Here is a 27,909-nt window from a genome sequence, read left to right as displayed (position 1 = left end):
CCTACAGGCTAGCCACATTCAGCCCATTACTGAGGAGACTCATTAGCCCCCTGAATGTCCCCAGAAAGGATGACACATGCACCGTGGCTGGGGAAGACATGGGTGCCAGACAGTGGAGAGCTTTTTCCTTCTCTGCAGATTACAGAGAAAGGCTCAGAACTCAGCTGCAAAAGAGTAGCAGAGGGGGAAGAAGGTGGAGAGGCAGAGAGACAACAGATACAGACAATGCTTTGGTTAAAGGATTTGGAGACACACTGGATGTATGCCCTGGATGAGAAGGGTCCTGAGTAGGCTTCGAAGGCCTGGGACCCAGATGACCAGGCAGATGACAATATGCTAGTGAAGGCGATAGGGAAGCAGAGCCAAAGGGGACACATGCAGGCCGGTAAATGGCTTGCTTTTTTTTGGCTTGAGGGCAGAAGGGAACTGAAACAACTCAACAGGAAGCTGAAAACAGGAGAGACGTCAGATGCACTCATGGCCACAAAAAATGACAGGTGAATCCTGGGGCACATTATGCACAGAGTAGTCCAGAGGCAGAATCTAAGAGGAATTCCAGCAAGCACAGTCAGAGAGGTCAGTCATCAGGAGACGATCACGTGAAGAGGCAGAGAAAACGGTCAACCACACAACAGCTTGTCAACCACAGAGATTCCTGCCCACCCTGTGTGCCGAGCATCGTGCTGACAGGGCTGGGGACGCAGCAGGAAGAAAAGGCCCACACACTCCCATTCTCCTTAAGTTCAGCTTGTGCGGTGGGAGTGGGCAGCAGGTGGTTGGAGGGGCAGATTCATTACTGAGATACTCACATATATCAACGTCAGAGGGTCAATGCTATGAACCGCGGACAGGTTGGATTACTCTTAGAATTTGACAGAGGAGGCCATGGAAAATGGAAATGGAGCTGCCATATAAAGAATGGGGATTATGTACCTAGGCACACAGGAGAAGGCAGTATGGGGAATATGGCAAACATGAAGGCCAAGTGAGGCAGAAGGTTTATTACCCATCTGGTCGGAAAATACTTACTACAGGCCTAATATGAGCTGCGTGCTATCAGGTGTTGGGGAATCAGGTGAAAAGTGAAGCCCCTGTCCTCCAGAACCTACCTCCTCTGAGGGGAAAGAGACACTATTGAAGCAGACACCTAAGTAACCTCAATGGCAGAAAATGCCACCTATCTCCACCCCCTCGGCTTCAGGTAAGAGAGACTAATGGAGCCCAGAGAAGCCTGCAGGGGCCTATGAGCTGAGCCCTGGAGGAATGATGCACATACGGAGGTGGGGATGTGCCAGGCAGAGGAACAGTGCATGCAAAGCCCTGCAGCAGGACCAGCAAGAAGGCCAGGCACACTCAGGAGCGGGCCAGGCTGCAGGAGAGGGAGGGGTCAGGGTAGACAGGGCCTCGCAGACCGTGGTGAGGGGTGTGGAACCATTCTAAGTAGAATGGGATGCCACTGGGAACTTCTGTGCTGGGGAGTGATGAGATTGTGTTAAGGGATCACCCCAGCTGCTGGGTGAAGAACGGTCTGGTAGGTGGCAGCCTGGAAGAAGGAAAATAAGTCGGGGAACTGGTGCAATAATCGAGGTAGAAGTCAGTGGCTGGGGCTTGAGAGACAGGGAGAAAGCTGGGAATAGATTTGTAATTTAAGAGATCAATCACTGGCTGGAGGTAAAGGAGGCCGTGTTGGATGGGACATGGACTGTGGAGGGGGACACAGTGAGGGGTGATGACAAAGTCTTGTGAATCTGTAAGTAGGTAACTCAAGTTGGGAAGGGCAGAAGGTCACTGGAGGTGACGTGGCCCAAGCCCTGAGACGAGGAGGTTACTGGGGGGCCGACCTTGTCAACACCAGAGTCACCACGATGATGGCAGGCTCTGAGGGAGTTAGGAAGGAAGACCCTAAGCCAAGTGTCAAGTCTGTAGTAAACTGCGAAAATCCCCCAACAAGGTGGAAGAGCGAGTAGAGTCCAATGGCACAAGCCTGAGGGGGGCAGGATTTGCAGAAAGTAGGTCAGTTCTAGAAAGACTGGAGAAGGGGGGCTGGGGCAACACAGCCTTCGTCACCCTGCCAGTGGCTCTGAGGATTTCAGGATGTGAAACCTACGAAAGGCAGCCCCTGAGAGGTTCCCTCAGGAGAGCCAGGTGTCAGCTGAGGCAAGGAAGGGAAGGCGGCAGCGCTCAGAGGAAAAGCCTGAGACTGAGGGGGACATGGAGAAAAAGGCCAATTGACTTAGCAGTCAAGAGGTCATGAAGACTAAATCTTGAAGGAAGGTTATTCCAAATTTAGATGGTATTATACATTCTTAATGATAATTTACTTTTGAAAAGACATCCCTTTGCTCCTCTCTAGAATCACTAAATGGTTCTTCAAGAGCCTTGAGAATTTAAATAAGAAACCAGGCACACAATTTCCTCTGAAATTTTTGTTATCACATTCTTCAACTCAACCACAACCACTCCGTGAGCACCTACTATGTTCCTGGAACTCCCTTAGTAAGAATTTCAAGAGCTTACTTGCAATTAAGGACATAAAGTGGCCCTATTTGTTACTAGGATATGTAAGATACTCAAGACTAGAAAAAACAAAACTCTAAATACACACTTACCAGATTTCAACAAACTTGATGGTTATGTGTAGCTAGTAAAGTGCACTGGAGTGCATAAAGAAACCAACCCAGGCTTGAAGAACTATTCTTTTTCTATCTAGTAAATCCATCAAGAAGTGCTTGCTACCCACATCCTTGGGCAGAGGCAGTATGGTAAGGAAACAAAATCAGGTCAAGCACTGGCCTTGCCCATAGGGGCTTAAAAATCTAGGATACATGATGAGAAAATGCAGAAGTGACTTGGCAATGAAGAGGTCATGAGAGACTTGGTGGTTTCACAGAATGGAAGGATTTAACCAAAGAGGGAGCAAGACAGAGAAACGATTCCAGAAGGAGGCAGAGAACAGGGGCTCTAAAAGGAGTTGGGTGAAATGACCTGGCAAATCCCTGGATTGGCTTTCACCTAGGGATTCACTTACTGAGCAGTGACTCCACGGTAAGTGGCTGGAGGTGCTGGCTGGAGCACAGTCTGATAAAATATACTGTATACACACACACATATAACAGACATAATCTCTCTCAATATAATGCTCTAAAAGGGAGGGCCTAGAAAGCCAGCCTGAGAACTTCCCAATTTACTGAAGGATTTTTCAGGGGTGAAAGGATGGGACATTACTGGGGCAAAGCCAGTCACAGAATAGATTGGGCAGCAAGGAGCAAAATGGAGAAGGAGAGGGAGATGGCTATTTCAGTAATCTAGATGGGAGCTGATGGGGGTCTGAACCAGGCAAGGTGGAAGAGGGCCGGCTAGAAAAAAAATGTGGATGTAAAATTTTGTGGGACTTACCTAGTAAGATGTGAAAAAAGAGTCAGAAATTACTGAGTTTCTGAGCTCAGGAAACAAGAAACAGAGTATTAGCAGTTGGTGAAAAATGGGCAAATTGGCAGGAAGACCTAGTCTGGGGAAGCATTTTGTGAACGTGATGAATTTGAAGTGCAGGTTAACACACATTCAAGACCTCACTGAGATGTCCGGGTAACAAGAAAAACAGGGCGGAGGAGAGAGGGCACAGCGAGCCTGAGAAATACAGTGACCCGAACTCTTATAAAACATGCATGCACATGAGGCAGGTCAAACACTAAGAGCTAAGAGTGGCTCTCTAAGGCAGGCAGTGAAGAGAACAGAAGCAGTGTGGACTTCCTGACAGAACTATATTTCAAACAATCAAGGCATTTGCAAGTCTCTCTTTTTAAAACATGGACATTGAAGTTGTTATTTTACTTGGCTCATCAGCTTTCAATGAAAGCCCAGCATTTCAAAGAAGGTCCTTAGCCTCCCCACTTCTACTGCTGCTACCCTCTCGAAGAGGTCTAGTTTTGTGATGTTATACTCATCTTCTTCAGACTTTGCAGCACCTCCTCCAAGATTTCAATGTCTTACAAGATGGGACTAGACCTTGAATTTACAATTAAAGGTCTCACTGTTATACTTTTTGATGTATAATAGAAAATTAGGTTCTAAGTGGCATCTAAACCTATCAGTAGGTTAGCCAGCCAACAGATACTTGTTGAAGGTTTACTGTGTATCAGGCATTGTTCCTATTTTGAAAAAGCTTGCTTTATCAAAACAAATAAATATGATAGAGAAAGATTTCTGAACAGTGAGCAGCATAAAAACCATTAACTTGAGCTCTTTTCTTATGGCTGCTTTCACATGCCATATCCCATAATACACTTAATACCATGGTTTTAATCCAATAATTTTACACTACCTATAGAAGTTTCCTTTAAGTAGCAGGTGAGAAAAAGGTCCATTTTTGGCTTATGTTGTCATTAATTAAACTATGTTGTCATTCCTATTACATATTGAGCAAAACCCTTGCTAATTTACCAGAATAGATGAGAGAACCCAATGTGAATAATCAAATAAATGCTATTTTATTCTTTAGTTTGGAATGTGTATTTAATTATAATTTGTATTAATATCTAGCAATTTATTCTGTAAAAGTAATTAAGACAGAGATGTGCAACTGTTTTTAAGGTTTTCTAGAGAAAGGCAGTAACTGGGTATGTGTGGTAGAGCAGGCCTGTAAGTGGTTTATCATGCTTTATGTTCTAGCACAGAAAGTTTCATAATCTGTACCTTATGATCTAGAGAGCCACATAATCATTATAATCTCTTCTGTAAAAATCTATCATAAAAGTGTATTATCTTTATAAGCAAAATAAATGTGAATGTTAAGTCTTGATGGTCTGTTACATAAAGATACACCATTGACAGGAACTTGGAGTCTAATTTATTCAATCTGATCTTCTTGGGCCGTTTCTGTCCCCTACAAAATGTTCTGTAATAAGCAGTTAAAAACTGATAATATGTGGGGCAAAGCTGAACGGCAATGGGGCTGCAGTTGACTGACTAGCCACTGTACAACCAACAGGGTTCTAAATGGGTAACGTTATCTTACTTCATCCACACCCCCCTCTCCCTGTTGGGCGGTGCCATTCCTGATGAGCCAACTGAAGCTTACAAAGTTAAGAAACTGTGCATAAAGTCACTGTCTTCTGTCAACTGGCAGAGTCAGATTCAAACTGGGGTCTGCCACACTGCAGAACTCACTCTCTGCCAACCACATCACGTTTTCCTTGGGGTTCCTGACGTCATCTGCTAACTGCATTAGGTATGACTCCACCACTCCCAGAAACAGAAGTTGTTAAACATCCTCCATCCCATCAACCCTCCCAAAAAGGCCTGGACAACTCTATAATGCTGAGAGGCAAGCCGGGGGAAGGAGGAGACCAGCTGTGATTCCAGAGAGGTTCAACTGGCCCAAACTGCCAAAGCAAGACCGCCTTTGCTCCTTCAGACACACCAGCGCACTTTGAGTCCCTGCGGCCTCTGGGCGGCCTGGGCGAGCAGCACCATCTCCTCTGCTCTGGTGCTCACACTACAGCTCTGGGCACCACTGCGGTTAACGAAGTGGTGATTATACAGACCTGAATGCTGGCCAATGCCGCTTCCATGAAGGCACCCCTCCATGCCCATGACTTCATCTGGGCATTTGTTATTTGATTAATCCTATGACCTTGTTATTTAGTTGCTACTTGAAATAGACCAAACTTTCACCTTCAAATACATCAGTTCTTAGTCAACAAGACTTGTCCGTCAGTCAACAACTATTTGCAGAACACGCACAACACAGAATATTATGGTAATTGATATTTATACCTTCAACTCTCAAGGAACTCAAAGTCTAATTTGCTTTGCTTCCCTTATTAATCAGTCAAATATTTACGGAGCAACTTGGCTATGGAGCCAGTGTTGTGTTTGATGCCAGCAGGGTGGAGAGAAATTACAGAGAAACCGAGAGTCTGAGGCATCAGACAGAAGGGAAAGAAAGGGTCAAGATCAAGTGTGATTTAATACTGAAGGGCAGAAAATATGGGGAAAAGGAGAGGACACACAGGAAACAACTACGTGCCTGTGTAGCATAGTAGATAAATAACCAATGGGAGGTCAGAAAAGGGAGAGATCAGCACATGCACATGCATGCATGCACACACGCACACATTTATTATTTATCTTCTTTCTTTCATTTATTCATTCAACTAGTATATACTGTGACCACCAACTATGAACCAGGTACCATTCTAGGCATTGGAACTACATCTATAACTGAATAGCAAAGAATTCTTCTCTGCTCTCATGAAACATACATTCAAGCAGGGAAAGGCTGATATGGCTACAAATAAGTATAAAAGAGATAGGGAATAGAAAAGAAAGATGGTGGAGAGAGGAAAGGACAGAAAGATCCCTGTTTTATAGGGTTCTCAGGGCAGAGTGCTCTGATTAGTGACATCTCAGTGGAGATCTTAAGTAAGACAATAAGTCACAGAAAAAGTGTCACAGAAAGACCAGTAAGAGCAATGCCCTGAGGCAGACAAGCCACCAGAAGAGCCTCTAGGAGAAGGGGACTTAGCTGTCACGCAGGTCAAGTTTGGACAGCAGGTGGGAAAGCACTAGACTGGGGAAGCAGCCTGTGCGTGGTGTGAACAGTGACAGACAGGATGCCCAAGAGAAGAGTGATGAGAATAAATACAGGCATGTGATAAGGCAGGAGGGTCTATGTGCATGCTTCCCAATGGGGAGGAGAGAGGAAGCAGGCTGGGATTTTAAAGGAAGAGCCAGTGTTATTTTATATTAAAGTCTTTGTATCTGGGAAGATGAAGCTGAACAGCAGAGAGAATTGTGCATAGGTAATAAGAACCAAGTGCACTGGATTGAAATGAATGATGTAGAATGAGATGACCGGAGATCGGAGTGTACACGAGGAGGCTGGGACATCTGAGGTGGGTGTTTGCCTCTGTAACTTAAGGGGGCTGTGAATACAGAACCTCCAAACACCCAGCTACCAGGACAAGAAGCCAGATGGGCAAGCTACCCTTTCGAGAAATACAATCAATCAAGCTTAAGACCACACTTCTTTCTTTTCAGACTTTCAACTTTGGCATATCTTTCCCCAATGTGCTCAAATTTTGAACATCCAGGTTTACACATAAGACTCTTTCAAGGCAACAAAAGAATTCAGTAACAGACGTAGACTGTTAACAGCAGAACACTGACTGTTGGAGATACCTCACTAATTTGCATTTCCATATTATAAGCTCAATATTTTCAACTGAAAATACAGAACCCTACCTCATTACCTCTTTCTCTGTGCTAAGAGAAAATGAAAAATACTTCGCAAGGAAAAAAAGGCAAGCAGCAGGACATCCCCGCCATTGCCCAGCAGAGTTGAAGGCCCAGCAAGAGCCCAGGGACCGGCATGCCGTGAGCACGAGGCCCAGAGGTACTCACGGCTTTCCTCCTGGAATGCCCGTCAGGTTTGGAGGTATTGCTGGCACGCGCATGTGATGGTGCGGATCAAATCCAACCTACAATTTTTCCCAAGCAAAACAACAGAAACACAGTTACATTAGCTTATTTCATCCACCTCAATCTTTCTAAATCATGAGTTTAATTTACAAATATGCACAGGTCCCTCTATAAATACCTCAAATTATATAAACTACATTCTAACGTACGTATGATAATCCTCTGAGCTCTGACATATTTTTATCAGGTAAAAGCCCGCAAACGCACCACTGGGGAGCGTCCGTAGGCAGCGGCGGCTGCTGCGGCGGCGGCGGCTGCGCTCATCTGTGGGGACATGTTGTGCAGGCCGGCGTAGGCGGCGCTGGGGCTGGTCAGCTCGCCGTTCATGCCGGCGTGCGGCACAATCCCGAACGGAGTCGGGTATGGACAAGGTACTGCCATCGGGGTCCTCAGGCTTGAGGCTATAGACCAAAAGGGGAGGGGGAAGAGAAAAACCAAGAACTCATAACAATAACGAAGTACAACATTATTATAGAGATTAAAAAACAGGATACATCGTTCAAATAAGATTATTTTAATATTGTTGAAATTCATTCAAGCCTTTATCAGGGTTTATTCCCTCACCTTTTACTGGATACCTACTATGCTATTTCAGGCATGGTAAGTGTTAGGTGCTTGGCTCAAGTTAAATAACAGTCCTTCAGTGCTGGTTATTAGGACTCTTAATGGATTGCACTTTTTAAATTGCTTTTTTTTTGAAAAAAATAAGAAGCATAAATATGTAGAAAAACATTTTTTCTTACTAACCCAGGGGGTCAACTCCTGGTGGCTTTCCAGGTACAGGCCTCAATCCGGGAGTGGAATTACTGCCTGGGGTAGGCGCATCAGTTCGTGGAGTAGGGGTATTGGATTTTGAAACAGGAGTAGTAGATTTTTCATTCTAACAAGAGATGTAATGGAATACATTGGCAATTACAACATAGTTTGAACAATGATGATAAACATTTAAAAAGGTAAAGAAAAAGGAAAGGAGAAAGAAATAGGAGTGGTACTGGCCCTTTATTTCATTAATTAAAAACAGCTAACAAAGAAACAAAGAGTTCTCTGAGGCCACAAAACTGTTGTTCAGAGGTGGACATAACCTGAAGCTGAATTCAGGGTACAGCAGACCATTTCCAGGAAACTAGTCTGAGTCAGATGGAGGATGACAAACGACGTCTGGACTGTGACCGGCCAACTTGCTGGTTGCTTTGATTTAAGACTGAGTGGTTTGAGTCAGGTTCCTGGTGGACTATACTATGTGGTAAGAAGCTTCCTGGGTAACATGTCCCATTAGAAAAGATCCAAGCTTGAATTGTTGTGCAGATCAGCACAGAGGAGCTGCTCATACAAGCTGGCCAGGAAGTCAAGGGAAAACAATGGAAGAAACTAAACCTAGCCCTGTGCCAGACACATCCCCACTAATTTGCAGACAATCTGAGGAATTTTCTTTCCTTCACCTGTGAATTCAAAAGGTTATTTGAAAACTGAATTCATCTTTTTTTTTTTAATATTATGTTACAAAGAAATAACTGGGAAGAAATAAGGAATACACTCCACACAAAAATGCAATTAACTACACAGCCACAAAAAAAGGAGTATGGGGAGATTATCCTGACTTGCAAGCAGTTTCAGTTTTGCATTTGTGATTTGTGGTGTGAGTCAATGTAGACTTTTGTAGATGACAGATTACTTTTTAGATAGGAAGGGAAAATTATTGCAGTCATATATAGCTTGGTAATTCAAACAAAACTAGCAACAAAATCACATCCAAGCCCAAAACTCAATTTACCATAAACCACAGGTGACAAAACCACCCTTACTAGCCCCGGTGTATATTTCTTCATCTTCGCTAAGACATGTTTCACTCAAGTTCCCCATATCCCTCCCCTAGCCTTGCAAAAAGACTCATAAACATCTATCACTGGCAAGGCAGTAAACCCGTTCTGCTGCAAAAGTACTTTTGTCAATTAAACTTAAATACTGAACATACACATATATTTGGAAGTAAAGTTCTATAGAAAAAAATGGGATAACACAAAAATTAAAAAACATCACAACCCAACCATCCTGCTACAGGCAATACCAGGAAAGATGGTGAAGAGCTGCTTACAAGGCTAAGTTCTTTGGATTTGGAGGAGGGAGTACTGCTTGAGGATGCAATCGAGGCTGGACTAATCGGGGCATCTTTCTTGAGCAGGCGTGTCTTGTCCAGGCCATTCTCTCTCGGGGAATGTGCTGGGCTCCCTCGAGGGGAAGATGGATCCTACACAGGAATGCCAAAGGCATTAATGGAGCACAGAGCACCGGCAATGCTGAAGGACTTGGGTGTGGACATTCCTAGCAGAAAGCACCTAGTAACTCAGAAGTGCAAAATGTTCTGGAATAGATGATAAGACTCACCGAATTGCCAAAGAAAATATTAGGTATTGAAGTCAAAGAAAATATTAGAATTTTTACATTATTTATTCAAAAAAAACACAAAAATCAAAACCCTAGTCACTTGTCCATAAGATCTGAAGGCTGATCATAAACGTCTGGCGTGCACTCAACGTAATAGCAAAACAGACTATAACTTCACAGAAAAGAGTAGAAATAAAAAAAGGATCAGTAACATACATCATCAGTATTACATATATTTTCAAGTAAATGAGAAGTGGGTCCCTTTAGAAGTTAAGAAACCATTTTGGACACTACTTGTTTGGACACTAGCCATTGTGACAGCTGGGCAGGAGCAGGGTTAATGAGGCACAGACATACCTCGTTGGAAACGTCAACCACCAAGTTGTCATCACTCTTCTCACCATCACTGTCCTGCATTGACAATTAAGAAGTATTATTTCCTCTCCCAGCAAAAAAAAAAAGCCATATTTTTCCCTAAGTCAGGCCAGACTAATTCCTCACATCTTATAAAAATGAACTGCACCCAACTGTGCTAAACACTTTACAAGGTACTGTGTTCTTTAATCCTCATGATAGGAGGTGGGAAATATGATGATCCCATTTTACAGTCAACTGAAGCTGATGGCTTGCTTGGTACTCCAGAGTACTTAGTTCAAGCTAGCCTGTCCAGGCTAAATCCATTTTACAGATGGTTGTGATCTGTCATGTCAATGTTTTTAAAAAACTGTATAAGTAGCCACAATTGTAAAATTGGGAAGTTCCGCATGAAAATCCCAATCTTCAGCTTTTTTTGAGGCCTGCGGTCTTGCAGGGCATCACCACAGGAAACCGGGCAGGAACTGCTTGCCTCCACACTAGTCCCATCCTACTCACTCCCTTCACGAGACCTGAAGGGTCAGTCAGTGACAGAGAATGAGCTTCAGCCCGTATTAGGGACGTATCTGGATGTCTCTGCAAGTTATATTCCACAAAACTCACTGAATTCCTTAGCACGAGTTCATCTAGACATTTTAACAGGTTTTCTATGATTTTACATTTTTCCTTAACATTTCTAGCTGACCATAGAAAATTCAACTACCTGAAGTATATGGAGGGAAGCAAACACCTCTATAGAAATGATGACATGGAACACCAAGGGCTTCTATGAGTTGCCAGATGCAGCACTGTTTTTGCTCCCATACACATATTCACTCACTCACCTGTGCACACACAGGCCCACAGGCCTTCAGCGAGCCAAGTGAGGCACAGTTATAAATGCAGTAACTAGGCTTTCCTCCTAGAAGATTTTTTTTTCTTCTTATGATCTAGTTTTGGTTGTTAATAAAAAAGGGTAAAATGGATGCTGATAAATAGCAAAGCAAACTGGCCTCCCCCAAAGCAAGGTAAATGAACCTACATAACGAGCTGCAATTTCCTTTTCTTCAGTTTTCTGCTTTTTGCTATCAGAGGAATAGTCTGTGGAGTTTCTGTGCTTCTCAGCACCTCGGAAACTGGCGGATGGGGATACCGAAGAACTCTAGAATTAGAAAGGGAAGCAAGGTTGAAAAGTAATCATCCATTTAACAATGAGTTTTTTTTTTATCACTTGAGATTTTTTGCCCTTTTTTGTTCATTAATACACACTTGGCAAAGCCATCAAGATGAGACAGCAGAGAGAGGAGTAGGTGAAAAGAAAAATAGAATAGAGGTACAGGAAAAAAGGGTGGGGAGAAAGGAATGGGGGAAAAAAGGGAAGAACAAGAAAGAGGAAGCAGAGACGGGAGGAAGCCGATGAACGAAATAGGGAGGCAGGGAATAGTGTGAACTCTGAGGCAGAATGGGCTCACTCTGGCGGAGATGTCTGTATCACACCGGTGAAGTGCCTTCTGAGAGAAGAGTAAGGAAACAGATGTAAGAGAAAAAGGAACAAGGAGGCTTTTTTTTCCTTCTCTCCAAGTCTGCTGGCTAATGGAAAGCCAGTATTTTAAACCTCTACAGAGAAACTAAATACATCAGAATCTAGCTCAAGAGATAATTAGAGTAAGTCTTCAATGAAAAAAACAAAAGGTGCTCTTTGCAGATTTAAGCAAATAAAATAGTGATCATATGACACAAAGGTCATATTCACAGTTTTGCTTTGCGTCTCATCTTAAGGGCCTGAAAGATGCAGAGCACCAAGCAAAAAACAAGAACAAAAACAAACACTTGCAAAGTTGCAAAAATGTACTTGATTTCTTTTTGGCTCTTAGAGTTTTCATGAGCCTGCTCCTTCTCCTCTTTGGGAACCCAGGGATCCCATTAGGACTAGGGAACGGAGAAAGATGTTCCCTCTCTCTAGGGATCCCAGTTGGGGATGATCTGTTTGGGCTCAGGCCATATCATCGCTGCTCTTCTGAAGAACTCTTTAACTGGAGGAGTCCCACACGCAGAAAACAAATACGGAAAATGAGTCTGTCTGCCACTGAGGCCAGGTGGTTAGTGGCACACCATGCACGAAGAAGTGAAAAAATGTCAGTGAAAACTGGAAGCAACCTTAAGAACTGACTCAGGTCCAGACAGACCAAATGGAAGCTCTCAATAAAGGTGAGGTGTAAGAGAAGAACAGACCTGAGCACACAGCTAACCTGCTGAGGGTAGACCAGAAGGGCCAGGGTAGCCCAGTCCCTCAGCAGGGCAGCAGGGCAGGTCTCCCCAGGCCTGAATTAACCCAGCCTGGGACAGGAAAGGGCTGATCTTGGAGGGCAGTGGAAAGAACACTTGGAGATAAGAAAATGTTCTAGAAGGAACAAAGAATCGCCACCCAAGTATCTTTGCCTGGCATCAAAATCATATCAGAAAAAACTGTTCTGCAAAACTTCTCCTCCTTTGTAAGTTTATTCTTCTCATATAAAACTAACTCCTTGTACTTTTTAAAAAATCTTAGTCTTTTGGGAGTAATAAAATTTATAAAGATACACAAAATGTACAAGGGCTTTTACGTTAACTATGGAACACAGTGTGATATCCAGACTTTGGCTCTTTCTCCCACTTTACTTCCACGGAACCATAACACCACATTTTCTTTTGTAGGTAACTTTCAAAGCCTGGTGTCAGATGAAAACTACAATAAACTTTCCCGATGCCTGGGTCGGTACAGCTACCAAGAGATCACCCCCTAGTGGTCACTGTGGTGATGGCAACTGTACCCCCAGCACGGAAGGTGGGAGAGCAGGGTAGGAGTTTGGCAGGGGAGGCAGATGAGAAGGACCAGGGCATGGGTTCCCACTGATGGAGCTGGAAATCTCTAAACCCTTCCTCCCTGTACTAGTCCCTGTCTAAGGCTTATGCGAATACGCTTATGCACCAAACTATCCCTACTCATTTACCCTTTGTGGCAGAAAATATGGCAGGCATTTTCACTGAAGCAAAACCTTAGAAGCCAAACAAGTTTTAAAAGGAGACTGCCTCATGACTTTCACATATCTTCACTGAGATCTAATCCTATCCCCAAACCACGAGACTTGATTCAATGCTTCTGCTTTGCTTTCACACCATGACCCAATGCAATGAGATTTTAATGACCATTACTCCACTGAAATTATGCACCAAACATCCCTTTGTAAGCTTCCTTTACCATATTTAAGGCCAGAACCCCATATCTAGTTTCTCCCCTCTCCAGTCTATTCCCCACATTCTGGGATTCACATTCCCCAAAGACAGATTTGACCACTTCTCACCATTCCTTAAAAACAAAAGTGGTTTTCCACCATCCACAGGAATGAAAAAGCCCACCTTTCTGAGGGTGGCTGTTTTCCAAAGCCAGGCACCCCACACCCAGTCTGGCGCCCCAGCCTTGTCTCAGTGCTCCCTGCAATTTCATCCTGTCTGTAGCCCCTTTTTCCCTGTTTATGAGAATGCCCTTTCCCTCAGCAGCTTTCTTTTGAAGCAGCTCTACCATCACCTTTTAAAGCTCCCTTGGATGCTGTCAGGCAGAATTAATTGCTCATTCCACTTTGTTCCCTTAGTATTTTGTTCACCCAATGAGTTGAGCACTTGTGATCAATTTATGGCTATTTGTTTACAAGGCCACTTCCCACTACTGGCTGTGGGTTACCTGGGGGTGGGGGCCCTCTCACAGTGAGCAGCAAAGAACTGCCCAGAAATGTTTTTGATTAAATGACTGAACATCCCCTCTGTACCCCTCTATCTTAATCCAAATTCATGTGATAAATCTCCTTTCAGAAGCTCCACTGGGCTGAACATTTCCACAAGAAACCAGTCACTTGAGTAAGATCTGAGCAGTGGAGCCCCTTCTTCATCTCTGCTCCTTTACTACTGCCAGATGCCTCCATCCTACTAATTTGGTATTTTTGATGAAGAGAAAAAAGTGTGTACATGTCTATGATTAACAACTATCTGAGCCTTTTGATTCTGATATACTCTGAAAGTTATTTCTACTCTGCCAAAAGGAAAGACTGTTTTTTAAACTATGATGAAATACTTTCTTATAAATAAATACTGAACTGAATGTTTATTTAAATCTTCATGTACCAATACTTTTATTTCTCTTAAACTGGTTGTTTCTGGCTCTGTGGGCAATCTTTTATTTATGAATTTACTGTAGAACAGAGTTGTATGTTGAGTTTCCTGGTAGAACGATAAAGTAGTTAATTATCCTAACATTTAAAGGTTAAGCTGCACAATGGGCACTGGGGCAATCAGCAATATTCTAATGACATAATTGCTCTGAAATCAAATTGGACTTGGCACAGACTCTCATCATGAATCTTACAAGTCCACCATTCTGCCACTGGAAGGCCACTTGGATGTGTAGTTAGCATGTGAACAGGAAGAATTAAATACATACTGATAAAGACAAAGTCTTGCCTCTACTAAAAAAAGAGCTTTTTCTATCATTATTTTAAAAGCTTAGCTAGGCTGGATATTTCCCTGGCTTATTATAGAAAAAATGCACTGGATCTGTATCATGAGTATTTAAGTCTATAAATTAAAAAAAATTTTTCTTGGCATGTTTGTTGGGTTAAAAGAGCTGCGGATGGGTCACTGGGGAGGGCCCAGTATGGAGCTGAGGGGAACTTTTCGTTCTTAGACTATCTTGAAAGAGGACTGCATGGAGGAGAGGCACATAGACTGCCCTTCAAAACCTTATCAGGGACATTCAGATATATGCCTCTTGCCCCCTGCTTAGCCTCTTCTCTTTCCTGCCGAAAAAAGTATTTTAAGTAAAGAATATTTTTTCTCATTACAGTTTGATCATATGTTACATCAGCACATTTGTTATGAATTGAGAGTCACAATCAGGAGCAGGAGCTTCTTTGTCCAGAGAAGGCAGAAGACCTTAGATGTGAATATTTAGTAAAAAGTTTTGTGTTTCTAAAAAGCACTTACATTGGGATATTGAAAAGAACAAGGTAGATGTTAAATGAAAGAAAAGGGGTGGGCGTAGACAAGGAGAAACTGAGGAAAAAATGATAAAAATTTTGATGTCTTATGATATGGAAATCCCAATTGCTTTGAAAGCAAAAGATATGCTTTAAAGACATTTATTCTTTACATTACAAATCACGTTTTACCTCAAAATGAGAAAAATGCTAAATCCAGGCTTGAAACCCAACCTAGACTTTACTAAGAAGGCTAATGACCAAGTCAGAGGGAAAACTAACACTGCCAGCAATCAAAATGGATGGCTCTCCCCCTTTATTTTTACTCCTCTGCCGTCTCTAGATCAAAGGTGAGCGTGTATGAGAAAGAGTTCTGTAAAGTACCTACCCCCACCCCACCCCCAAAAAAGAGGTAGTGCTGTTATAATTAGCTAATTTTAATAACAGGTAGCACAGAGTTTTACTAGCAGGCAAAGCATCTCTCTGGAGTCAGACTGCCTGCCTGGGTTTAAGTCGAGAGTCTTCCACTTAATAGCTGTGTAGCCTGGGGCATGTTGCTCAGTCTGTCTCTGTGGTCTGGGACAAGAACACCCCACCCACTCCTGCACTGGGCTGCTTTGAGGACTAAGTGAAAGAATTCCCATCAAATACAAGGCATAGTCCCAGACAGACAATTGAGTCCCTCTGCAACATCAACTACACTAAGAGCACTGCACCCCATTTACTAGAGAGCTAGTGTGGATCTCCTATTTTAAGCCCTACCTAAGGACTATTCTAGGCATTTGTGTAGCGCTACCCCTCAACATAGATATGCAGATAGTTCATAATGACAGGGTTTCAATAGGCTGCTATTAACTCAAACACATCATCCTTACAACAATCACAGTAAGGTTTTTGGCTCAATACTGCAAGCAAGACTATAATAAGCACCTCCACATCGGACTTCCTAATTTGACTTCAAATACACATCAAGCTAATTCTGCTTTCCATTCACATAGGTACAGCAGTGTTCAGATGTTCTTGCCCACTTACAAAATTCCAACCAGAAGGAATATGCTAAAGGCGAGTGGACCACCATGATCAAGAACTCTAAAATTCATTATCATTCGTTTGCTCACCATCTACAGCCTTTAAACACCCATCTACTTGGTATCAAAGGGCGAATCTGTTTTCAAACAGATAAAGGGGATAATGACAGGGTAGAGGGCATCATGAAAATCTGGCTAGGGACTGCATGTCCTGGTTTACACCTCCTTTACAACTGTCTTCCAAGACCTCTCTTCATTCTTAACCAGACCAGTTGAGAAGATAAATCATACTGCTAGCCCAACTGTAGTTCATTCAGCATAGGAATTAGCTTGGGTCAGGGGCAACTGAGAGGGAGTTTGTTTACGGCAGTGGGGGTGGGGAGGATGAAGAAGGCAGACTCGGGAGACCTCTAGACTCTCACTGATCCGACAACCCAAGTCCTTCATCATCATTTCCTCTGCAAGAGACTGACATGCAACAGAAACGGATGTTAGCAACTTTCCTGAATTCAGACAAGGACACGGTGCTGCTGGTGATCATCGAGGACTCAGCCCACACCTCCCCCGAAGCAGAAAGAAGGGCCTTTCAGTAGGAGGAGCACGGCCATCACGAGTCATCTCAACCAGTATGTTCACTGGTTCTCAAAGCACTTCTGAGTTATGAAATATTTCAACAAGCTCTGAAGCAAAAGTAATACCCTGAACAAACCTATGTATACCAAACTAACAGCAGCATATATCCCAGCACATTTCTGATAAAGAATGTATTGTAGAGTATTACACAAACTGTTTCAATTTCTATTTATAGAGCTCTTTATAACTAATAAAACATTTTAACATTTATTATTTCATTTGTAAAGAAACAACCAGGAGAGAAGAATCTTCAGTTAGGAAAAGTTAAAAAGTGAAAATTATTTGGCCAAAATGTACATATCTTACAAACTGACTTATAATACACGCAAATTTATGTAAATTACCTTAAAATTTAGAGCATGCTGGTGGTGAAAAACCTGAATATAGTAGGGCTCTGAGCCAGTCACTGGTGTCAGTTTACTCCTCATTACCGTAAGATTTTTTTAAAAAAATAACCTGCTTGATTAAGGAAGTCATTAAAAACACAATCTGTATATAACCCTTCCAGAACTTGCTTTTTTCAAATTAACATAAATCAAAATTCACCTTCAAAAATGACTGGGACTTTCTGAAGACCTGCCATTATTAAAACAAGATTTAATATAATCTCCATATAAAAGTAATGAGTTTGTTCTTAAAAATGTTTCACCTTCAATATAACATTTCATGAACATGTTCTTTACAATGTTCTATTGTTGTGTTTCTGCTTCTCTCCTGTAACAGAAACTTGGGTCAAGATAAGTTTCTTTTGCAGATAATCAAAATTCCATCAAGCCACAGGAACTGACAGAGCAAAGATGAAGAAGAGAGGCAGGATCCACAATGGCCAAGTATGGGTACCAGAGTCAGAGACAGCCCCAGATTCAACATCAGGCTGTACCATTTGCTGTGTGACTTGGACAAGTTAATGAACCTCTCTAACTTCCATTTCCCAAGTGGGTCAAACAAGGATAATAGGCGTACTTCCCTAGAAGGTTGATGTGAAGATCAGAGGAGTGCATACTGGGACGCACAGTGTCTAGCATCCTGAAGAGCTGTTCCTCTTCGAGTAATGTGGAAACCACCACCATGTGCTCTTAGTCCAACTCATGGATTCATTTAACAAGCACTTACTGAATACCCACTAAATACAGAACTACAAAGATGAATGAAATATACATCTTACCCTACAGTAAGACTCCATGAGTTAAAAATACTTAGAATACAAAAATCCTACATATTATTTCCTTCATGTGGTGTAATATACAGCTCTTCACGATTCAGTCATTCATGTTTTGTTTCCATGGCTTCAGCAATATATATTACTCGGTCAGGATAAAATGCTGTAATAATTTATAAGGTATCAATAAAATTGATTTTAAATTAGAACATTATCTTAATGTCCTCTTGGGGTTTCTTGAATGTTATTTCCTCTTCCTGGAATAAAGCTGTTGGCACCACCCCAGAATTTCATTAAACACAACTACTTTGGCTGACGAGCTGAGCTAATGGAATATGATGTTCTGACACCAAAGACAGAGATTTGGTTCTTGTGTAAGCACCTGAGCTTTGCTCTCTTGAAACTCTGTCTGCATGTGGTCTACACTGTGGATTACATGAAGAATTAACTGGGAGACAAAGAGGGGACAAGTATATCCTTCACCATTGATGGAGAAGTGAGTCAACAAATATTGCATAAAAGTCACCTTTTTAGCTGTTTAATCACTCCAAAGCTATTTCATGCCCTTCAGTCCAACGGACCTCCTCAAAGTTTGCAAAACCTGTCATGTGCATTTGTCCTCCACCAACAATTCCTTCCCCTCATTAAGAGGTTCAATAAATCTTGTTTGTAGATACTATGTATAGTCACATGCACCTGCCACTTCTTCTGGGATTCTTTTTTCCAGTACAGGACCTATAAAATATGTCCTGTATCATTCATCCACTTACTGCCATATAATCAATGTTACTAAGTCTTACTGGAAAATGTGATGCAGTACATGAGTTTGATTGCCCTGAGAAACAAAAGCAGGGTACTGGCACAAATTCCCTGCTGAATTTTCTGGGAAGGTGATCTGGCTTTAGACCTATTCATGTATTGTGCTCTGTTCCTGAATCACACATCAACATACTTGTAACAGCTGCTTTGAAAGAAGCCAAGTAGGGTGGTTGCTCAGCGAAAATAAGTGACTCAGCTTTAAGACTCAGCAAGGTATATCTTAATGGACTAGAATCCTCATTTTAGTAACTATTAAAATTTACTGGGAAAGTCTTTCCATGTTGCTATTTTTTCCAGTATACTGTTTTAATCTATTTGAAAAGCTAAACATTTTTTTCTTCCAAAGAGTGTTAATTCCACAGAGCCTCATAAATATTCTTATGCATTATGTACGCAAATATACTCTATACAATATTGGAGGGTAATTAGGCAGGTATATAGAAGAAAACTATCAATTTAAAGAAAGGCTGCCTAACAGTTTTAAAGCAGCTTAATCAGAAATTCTAGGTCTTCATACCACCTCAAAAGGGTAAAATAGTTTCAGTGATCACTTAGCCAATTTGGTCTTAAGGTTGTTCATGAAAATGTTGACGTAAGTTATACTCTATAATGGAACTAAAAAGCAGAAATAGAATGTGAGCCATGTATGTAAATTTTTCTGGTAGCCAGATTTTTAAACAATAAAAAACAGGTAACATTACTTTTAATCATATTTATGTAACACAGTGGATCCAAAAATACCATGTCAGCATATAATCACTATCAAAATTATTAATGAGACATTTTACATTCTTTTTTAAAGTACTAGCTCTTTAAAATCTGGTATGCATTTTATACTTATAGTACAACTCAGTTTGGACTGGCTGTATTTCCAGTGCCCAAGAGCCACATGTGGCTGGTGGCTACCATATTAGATGATACAGTCTAAAGTTCTTGAAATCACAACAGGAATCAACAAACATTAATACAAGTGCCTGGCACTTTACAGAAGTACAGGCCTAATCTGGCTGCTGCCCCAAATCTCCAATCTCAGTTCAAAGTCTCCTGAGAGCACTGGACACCCCATACCCTTGCATCCTTCAGCACAGACTTCACTGAGAATTCTGAGTGGATAGCATCTTTTAACCTTTTATGTCTCAGCTTAAATGCCACTTGCTTAGGAAGGTCTTCTCAGTGATGCTATCTGAGGTGATCCCTTCTGGACATCTCTACCATTGCCTCTTGTTTACTTCCTTCCTAGCATTGAATCACAGCCATTACTCTGATTATTTGCTTGTCTTTTCACTTGACTAGAAGTCCCACAAAGGCAGGGACCATGCAGCACTGGGTGTGGTGCCTCAATCAGCGGCTGCTGCACAAATGAACAAGAACAGACCTTCCTCTATGTGTATTTCAATCCTTGTGCATACATCTTGCTGGTTCCCAGACTATTTTCATTACACTGAGAGTAGAGATTATGCATTTCTAAAGGTCATGTACTACTGTGTACAGTATTTCTCTGTATTCTCTGCAATTGGATACAAACTGTCACAGAAGAGCCACATGTGGCTTGTGGCTACCATATTAGATGACACAGATCTAAAAGTTCTTGAAATCACAACAGGAATCAACATCCATTAATATAAGTGTCCATTAATTAATAAAACATTCATTATAGCTGCATGTGTGTGTGTGTGTGTACAGCAGTTGCATGAAGACACACCAAAGGAGAAAGGCAGCTTTCAAAAGTGGTCATTTTGAAAGTGATACAGCAACAAGACAATTTTCAGGGCAATGCTGCAAAGGTATTATGAGGAAGCAGTGCAAAAAATAAAACTGAATCAGAGGTCAGACTGGTTCCAGGTGGAGAAGAGGGTCAAAAGTGAGACCTTTACCCCATTTGCTCCCTCACCAATCAAAGGCACAGGCCCCTCCTCCAAGGTCAGCACCAGGCTCAACCTCTAGGTGGATATGCAAGAAATATTTGTTGTTACTGAAGTATATCAAAGGCCACCAATTTTTTCTTATTCTAAAAGAGAGAAATCTTCAACAGAATGGGCACATTTTTCAACTGGTTTTCCCCCCTTCCTTGTCTCTCATCATGTACTCATCACTGGTCTGTGGCTAGAGAGAAACACATCTTACTGAAGTCTGACCACTGAAAAGGCAGATGTAAGTGAGCCCTTCCTGACAGACCCCCCCGCATGGAGAATGCTGCCAGAGCAGCAGCTGGTCTGGAGCGGCTCACTCAGAGGACAGCAAGCCCTGGGGAGCTCCTTGAAATGGTTATCTCCCAAGGAGGTTTGTGGCAAAAGGAAAAAAATCCTCAGTATTCCCATGTTTTTTCTGGATAGTACGTCACCACACAAAGGTGATGAAAAAAAAAAGAGAGCCAAATATAGGGTAGGCAGATTGAATACTTGTTTTTTTAAAAAAGCTTTACATTGGTTGATGTTTAAGTCATACACAACTATGTAGAGTTTTAAGTAAATTTTTAGTATGTAAAGCAACATAAGGTATTATTATCAATCAGCTTAAAAAAGTGACTTCAGGATACTGGGGAATGAAAACAAAGGAGACACAGATACTGAAGAGAAACAATTTCAAATCATTCCAAAAAAAATGACTTCAAGCAGATTTCACTTGACAACTAGATGTAAGGGTTGACAAAGTATATAAAACCCTGGAAGAATATGTTGATCCACCAAGAGCTTGCTAAAATTACTCTGGTCTAACCAGGAATCAGTATTCCACTAACCAGGGCTGAGCTGCTGAGAGGAGAGTCAGGTCATGGTCTAATCCCACCCTCCATCCCCTCCAATGACCACAGGTCATAGCGCTAAATTATAAGGGAACACAGAAAATGTCTACTGGCCATCACAAACAACTGTGAGGGCAGGTCTGTCTGTCCTGCTTCTCTGACCCTTCCTCTCTTCTCTCCCTTTTACTCCTCCACTCCTCACCCCACACCCCCTCCCCTCGCCCGGCCCTTGCCCTGCCAGCAATACCTCTGTCAATACTTAGTCCTGCCGGTAGCACTACAGGCTAAATTGTTGACCCTTATTCTAGCATGTCCTTTTAGGTTAATTACTTTTGTATACTCAGTGTACCCGGTGACATTTAATCACTACAACGCTACTCAGGTAAACAGAACTGAATGGAGCCAACTGCAATGTGGCCTTGCACTAAATGGTGCAGTAATAGCAGCATGCTGAAAATGGACTGGGCAGAAACACTCTCACCCACAACACTGAGAAATGAGGTGAATACCATTCGATCAAGCACTATTTTATTGAAAAAGAGAGCACCAGCTCTGTGGTACACTTTTGCTATTTAATACCAAACAGAATTGAAGGAATCCTGCACTATGCATTGTAAGGACAGTTGAGTGTTTGCTGAATGAATGGAGATAAAAATAACTCCAAGTGTAGGTCTGACTTCCGAGGTATGGGTGTCTCCCCTCCATCTGCCTGTCTGTCTCTTCACATGTGCACACACACACCCCATTACAGGGCAGACCTCTGGTAACACAACCAATAGTCTATCATCTTACTGGTCTTCTAGTTTATAAGCATGAAGGGCCCAGGACTCTAGACACAGAAGACCCCATCACCTAATGTGTGCATGAAAGCATCCAGGAGCATGGGATTAATCACATGTTGAGTCAGAGACCTTGGCACCATTGACAAATTTTGCTGAAACACACAGCCACAGACTTCCTTGCACTGGGAATGGAGAATGGGTAACAGAGGCCATGAGCAGCCTCAGGAGAGCCACTGGAGGCAGACCACTGGAGGCAGAGGGTGATTTTGCAGAAGTGCTATCAATACTAGCTGGAGGATGGAAAAAGGAAGCTTTAGTCCTCTATCTGAAGAACAACAAAGACTCTGTAAGCAGTCTCATGTTGCGATGCCAGTCAAATCCTACCACTTTAGCTGAAAAGACACTTTGTGTTGGCCATGTGCTAGACACTGCAGACACAAAGTGCAGTCTTACAGCACTGTGGAATCCAAGGGGAGGGAGTAGAATAGAACAATTATTGGCTCGCGAGAGAAGGCTCTGGTCTTAAATTTCAATTCCAGCATTTATTAGCTGTGTGATTCTGGCAAACTAACCTTTCAAGGCCTCAATTTTCCTACTATAAAATGGAAGTATGGCTCTTTGTCCTACAGGACTGCCATGGAGATTAACCGAGATCTACCTGAAGGGACAGGCACACTGCCCTTTTTTTCATGCTCATTTCTGCAACCTCCCTTAGAAGGTAAGGCTAAGCCTTTGCCAGCCCTTGATCCTGGCGGCGGCAGCTACCGTGAGCTGCTGTGAGTGTCTCCTCTTTGCTTTCCTTTAAAAGACAGTAGTGGGCAGCTCCTCGTTACCTTGAAGCCTGGGTAAAAGGCACTCTGCTCTTCCAGACTCATATTTGAGATGGTATAGTTTCCAGTCTCGGCACGTACCTGCCCTCTTGGCTGGTACCCTCTTAATAAGCTCTGTTCTTTTTCCTTATTTATAGAATTCACAGCAAATACACCACTTAGCATGACCTGGAGTTTGGGTGACAGAGTGAAGACTAGACTTCCAGGCCCAGCTTCAGTGGAACTTGATGATGACACTCAAGTGAGTGGGATGTCAGGACTGACAGGGTCGGGGAACACAGGATGTCTCCCCCTTGTTAACAACCGAATATCTTTAGTTAGTTACTGAACAAGTACCAACCAGCTTGTAGCAGGCACCCTGCAGGGCCCTAAGGCACTGACTCAGAACACAATTAAAAGGGTAAGCAAGGACCCTACCCTTACCGAGCACTTGTTCTTGGTAAGGGGACACACAAAAATAAAATTAGTGTAATGAATTAGGGAAACCTTAATGATAAGTGCAAATGGCAGTATGTTACCAAAGAGATAAACAGGATGCTAAGACTGAGACTAACTAGTGACAGGGCAGGCAGGGATGGCCTCTTCAAGAGACAACATTCAGGATGACGCGGGAAGCAAAGGCTGGAATCAACTGTGTGAAGTCCCAGGAGAGAATGCTACAGATAGAGGCCCTGACGAGGGGGAAAGCCTACAGCGATGCTGGGCACAGAGAGGCTGGGTGTCTGCCGTGGAGGGAGAGCAGGGCTGCACAAGGCCAGCGGGCCATGGTGACATCTAAGTGCCATTGAAGCCAAGTGGTGAGGTGACACACATTCTAAAAATCGTTCAGGAGATCTTTGAAAAGTTCAATGTTAGAGAGAGAGCTGGAGTCAGAGTGAGGACTTTTAGAAACTAAAAGAACAGAGAAGACTTATGTTGCCTACCTCACCATTGGTAATTAAAAAATACACACAATACTAAGTGTACAATATAAACCTTAAATGTATGCTGAAACTAAAATAGCAGAATTCTGAATCAGATCATCAAAACCAAGCTTTCATCACTCTTGGTGTCCCTGCTTTACCGAAACTATTGGCTGGGTCTAGGGGGTCTGGAGAAGGAGTGAAGAGGATGGATTTGAGAGAGATGTAGAGATACAATCCAGTGATTACTTCCTGCAAATATATATGTGTGCCTGTGCACACTAAGTATCCATGCACTCCTAGGTGTGTGCAGGTATGTACGTATACATACGATGAGAATGGAATCAAGTTTGTCAACCTACTAATATCATCTTCATGCATCTGCAATCTGATATAGGCTCTTACTAGAACAAGAAAGGGCAGGAGTCTGAGCTATTCCTCAAGAATGCCCCGAACCTAAGGGGTTTATGGGACTGCATGGTGCATGTGAACGTCATTCTACAGGGTATCACAGAAGTGGGGAAATAGCTGACCTAATCAACCAGAATTACATTCAGCAAAGTGGTAGATGCTAAAGAATAGATGCTGAACCTTACTCAAACTTTAGGAAGGAGGAAGGTAAGACATACTCCTGTGATCAACAAAAAAACAATTATAAAAGTACAGTGAGGTGTTCCAGAAAGATGGGGTTATCCACTGAGACTTACTATGGGAGAGGTGGCCATGCACCGCAAAGAAGAGCTACCATTTCTGAACTGCCAGGGTCCAAACCCGGAGTAAGGCAAGTTCAGCCACGTGAGGAAGCTAGGCTAAGTCTGGGAGGAAAGGAGAGTAAGGCACAGGAGCAGCAAAGACCCCAAAAAGTGTCCTTTCCCCGGAATTCAGGAGCCAGGATGAGACCTGCTGGCAGGGAGCAAACAACTCAGGGACTGGGCAGTGGTTCTCAATGCCACATGAGTCACCTGTGGAGCTTTAAGAAAAAAAAGCCCTCTTGGGCCATACATATTTCCTCTGGAGCAGTAAGTCTGACTCTCCACAGGGGTAGGTCTGGGCCACCTTCAAAGCCCCCAAGAAATTCTTAAGTTGAGAATCTCTGCCCTACAGCATACTCAGATCATCAGCAGCTACTTTTACAGCTGTCAGTTAAAAGCTACTCAACTAGAACCACCTACTTACTGGTACCAAGCCACTTCTGGCCCTTCCAGAGAGCAAATTAATTCAAAGGTATAACAGCACCCCGAACTTTATCTCCCTGTGGCTCTTCTCATCAGGATGAACCACATTTAAATGGTAAGAAGTGATGTATTTCAAAATCATAGTTTGGAGTTTGGGAGAAAGAAAAAACTCAAATGTCAAAGGTAAGGCTAGATGCTCTTCATACATTTCTGAATGTCTGAATGTGGTGTTTACATACGTGACTCGACAATGCTGACAGTGATGTATTCTGAGTGCCATAATTAAAACAATAATCTCAATAAAGTGAGCATTATGAGATAATTGGCCATCCTCAGATATTAAGCAAACTATGGTAAAAGCCAAGGCTATGCATCGCCAAGGTCAATTACAGTAATTGCTTATCTGAATTACATTATTGCTATTGTAAACCCTGCTTGATTTAAAAAAAAAAAAGAAAAAAACAGTAAAAAATGATCTAACATACGCCACAGGGAAATGACCTGAGGAGTTCTTATTGTTCTTGTAGCTTAACTACTGGTCATTTAAGAATTCTTGTAATCAACTTCGGTGGGTCCCCACTACATGCTATGCCATATATATTTCCTCTGCTCTACAGTCTGAGCTCAATAAGGAAAAATACCTACCAGACATTAGAGAAGTGGCTCAGAAAGCAACATAAAGGAAAACTATATGCTCTAAACTAACAATAAAATTAGAGGGTACAAAAGAAAAACAAATACCCATTTCTGTGAGTTCCATTTTTCCCCTATCACACATTACAGGAGAAGCTTTCACTGCCTTTTGCAAAACCTGCCCTAGTTGTGCTGGTTTGTAGCTTGTGGGAAGATGTTCACCCTCCACATGCCACTGTCAGCTTGTCTAGATTAACACTCAGGCTCAAGTAACCAGTGGTCAAGCAGAAAAGAGCCAGGAAAAGCTTTGAAGACTAGAAGAGGGAAAACAGAATTTTTGACCTTCCTTCAGCTAATTGGAATGTGTTTGGCAATCGAAGAATATAAAAGTTCTTTTTTAAGCTGTGATTAAACATCAAGACTTTGATGTTTTATACGGCATTCTTCCCCACTAATTAACTTCATTAGTGTAGTTAATTATTGGGAACGAATACCGTATAAAACATCAAAGTCTTGATGTTTAGTGTCACCATCAGTTCAACTAAACAGTAATAAAGAAATAATTTCTTAAAGCGCATTTATGCATGCTCAGCACTTTGTACGCTCAAATCGTATGATAGGAACACAAAATATACAAAGATGCTATCCACAGTGCAATCCAACTGCATTGACAGCACAACATACCACTTAATGTAGTGTAACTAAATGGCCAAGAACACCACATAAAACGAAAGAATTGAGACATTTAATCACAGTTATGAAAACGGTCATAAATCTACCATTACTGTGAGATGAAGGAAGAGGGGAAACCCACGGCAAATAGCGACAAGAACCACATAACCTGAAGGCTAATGCTGATTATGCATCAGACAGTAGGCTTAGCTTCAGTCTGAGAAACAAAACAAGGGCCAAGGTATAAAACAAGAACTGCAGACAGCGAATCCTTTCAAGCCCTATCAGATGGCTCCAGGCACATCCTGCCCCTTTCCACTGGAACAGCGTGCACAGGCATGGAAAGAATATTGGACCTTGAAGACCAGGGGTTGGCCTGCTCACTGGGAAGCTCCCAGCTACCAACAGGCTCTACCGAACAAGGCAGGAAAGGTCTCATCTTTAGCTGGGAGGGACGGAGAAATATTTGTCATTCACCGCTGAAAGTACGGCCCACCATCCAGCAGCACTAGGCTCTCACGAGAGCTTGTTAGAAAGGCAGCATCTCAGACCCTGCCACATACCTACTGAATCAGAAAATGCATTTTAACCAACATGTGTGCTTCTGATACTCACTGAAAGTTTGGAAGCTCCTATCTCAACCACCTCACTTTTTACACAGGAAGAAATCAGAATCCTGAGGGCTGAAGACACTCAGGCAAACTAACAGGGCAGATACTAGAAGTCAATCTGATTTTATAAGAGGCACGGAAAATGATGCCTACATTCTGAGAAAAGAAACCACCCTATATAGAGCAGCAAGGCATCATGAATAAAAGAGGACACAAAAGGGGTCAAGGGAATGAAAAAGGGGCTTGCTTCACTTGGTCTGACAGATTTGGGTTCAAATCTAACTTAGGGCAAGAACTCAATCAAACCATGAAGTGAAAATGTTAAAAGTCTGTAAGTATAATGAAAAGATGAAAAGGACATTAAGATGTTAAAACAAACTCAGAGAAAGAAAAGCTATGAGGTCTTCATGGTACTTTTTTAGAAGGAGAGGGAGACAAGCACCCACAAAGCCCATCCATGACTAGAAAGGATGCAAGCACATCTTCTGCAAAACTGGATGTGGCCAGACTAACCCACGAGGAACTGAGAAGAATGGGCAGGCCTAGTGCCTCCCCTAAGGCTGATCTAAAAGTCAACTAGGGTTCCAGATGATTGAAAAAAAGGGAATAAGAATAAAAGCCACATGAAAGTCACTGGAGCAAATTTCATCAGAATTATGAATCATCTGATGAACGTGAGTCTCCCCAGTGACATGGGAATT

General features: G+C 42.4%; 1 protein-coding gene across 12 annotated transcripts in view; it reads right to left on the bottom strand.

Annotated features, from left to right (window-relative positions):
• Positions 1–27,909, bottom strand: part of TLE4 (TLE family member 4, transcriptional corepressor) — a 133,766-nt gene that overhangs the window by 8,026 nt on the left and 97,831 nt on the right. For 10 of the 12 annotated variants that reach the window (XM_036991276.2, XM_036991277.2, XM_036991283.2 and 7 more), the window contains 6 exons: positions 11,261–11,380; positions 10,222–10,275; positions 9,575–9,727; positions 8,230–8,362; positions 7,690–7,883; positions 7,405–7,481 (listed from right to left, as the gene is read on the bottom strand). In XM_036991276.2, the coding sequence (XP_036847171.1) occupies positions 7,405–7,481; positions 7,690–7,883; positions 8,230–8,362; positions 9,575–9,727; positions 10,222–10,275; positions 11,261–11,380 (731 nt within the window). The remainder of the gene's footprint in view (positions 1–7,404; positions 7,482–7,689; positions 7,884–8,229; positions 8,363–9,574; positions 9,728–10,221; positions 10,276–11,260; positions 11,381–27,909) is intronic. The other 2 variants (XM_073228690.1, XM_073228691.1) reach the window with 1 other exon arrangement.

The sequence above is a fragment of the Manis javanica genome, chromosome 2 (genome assembly GCF_040802235.1).
Source record: "Manis javanica isolate MJ-LG chromosome 2, MJ_LKY, whole genome shotgun sequence".
Classification (NCBI taxonomy): Eukaryota; Metazoa; Chordata; class Mammalia; order Pholidota; family Manidae; genus Manis; species Manis javanica.
This window is presented reverse-complemented; position numbering and strand designations above follow the sequence as displayed.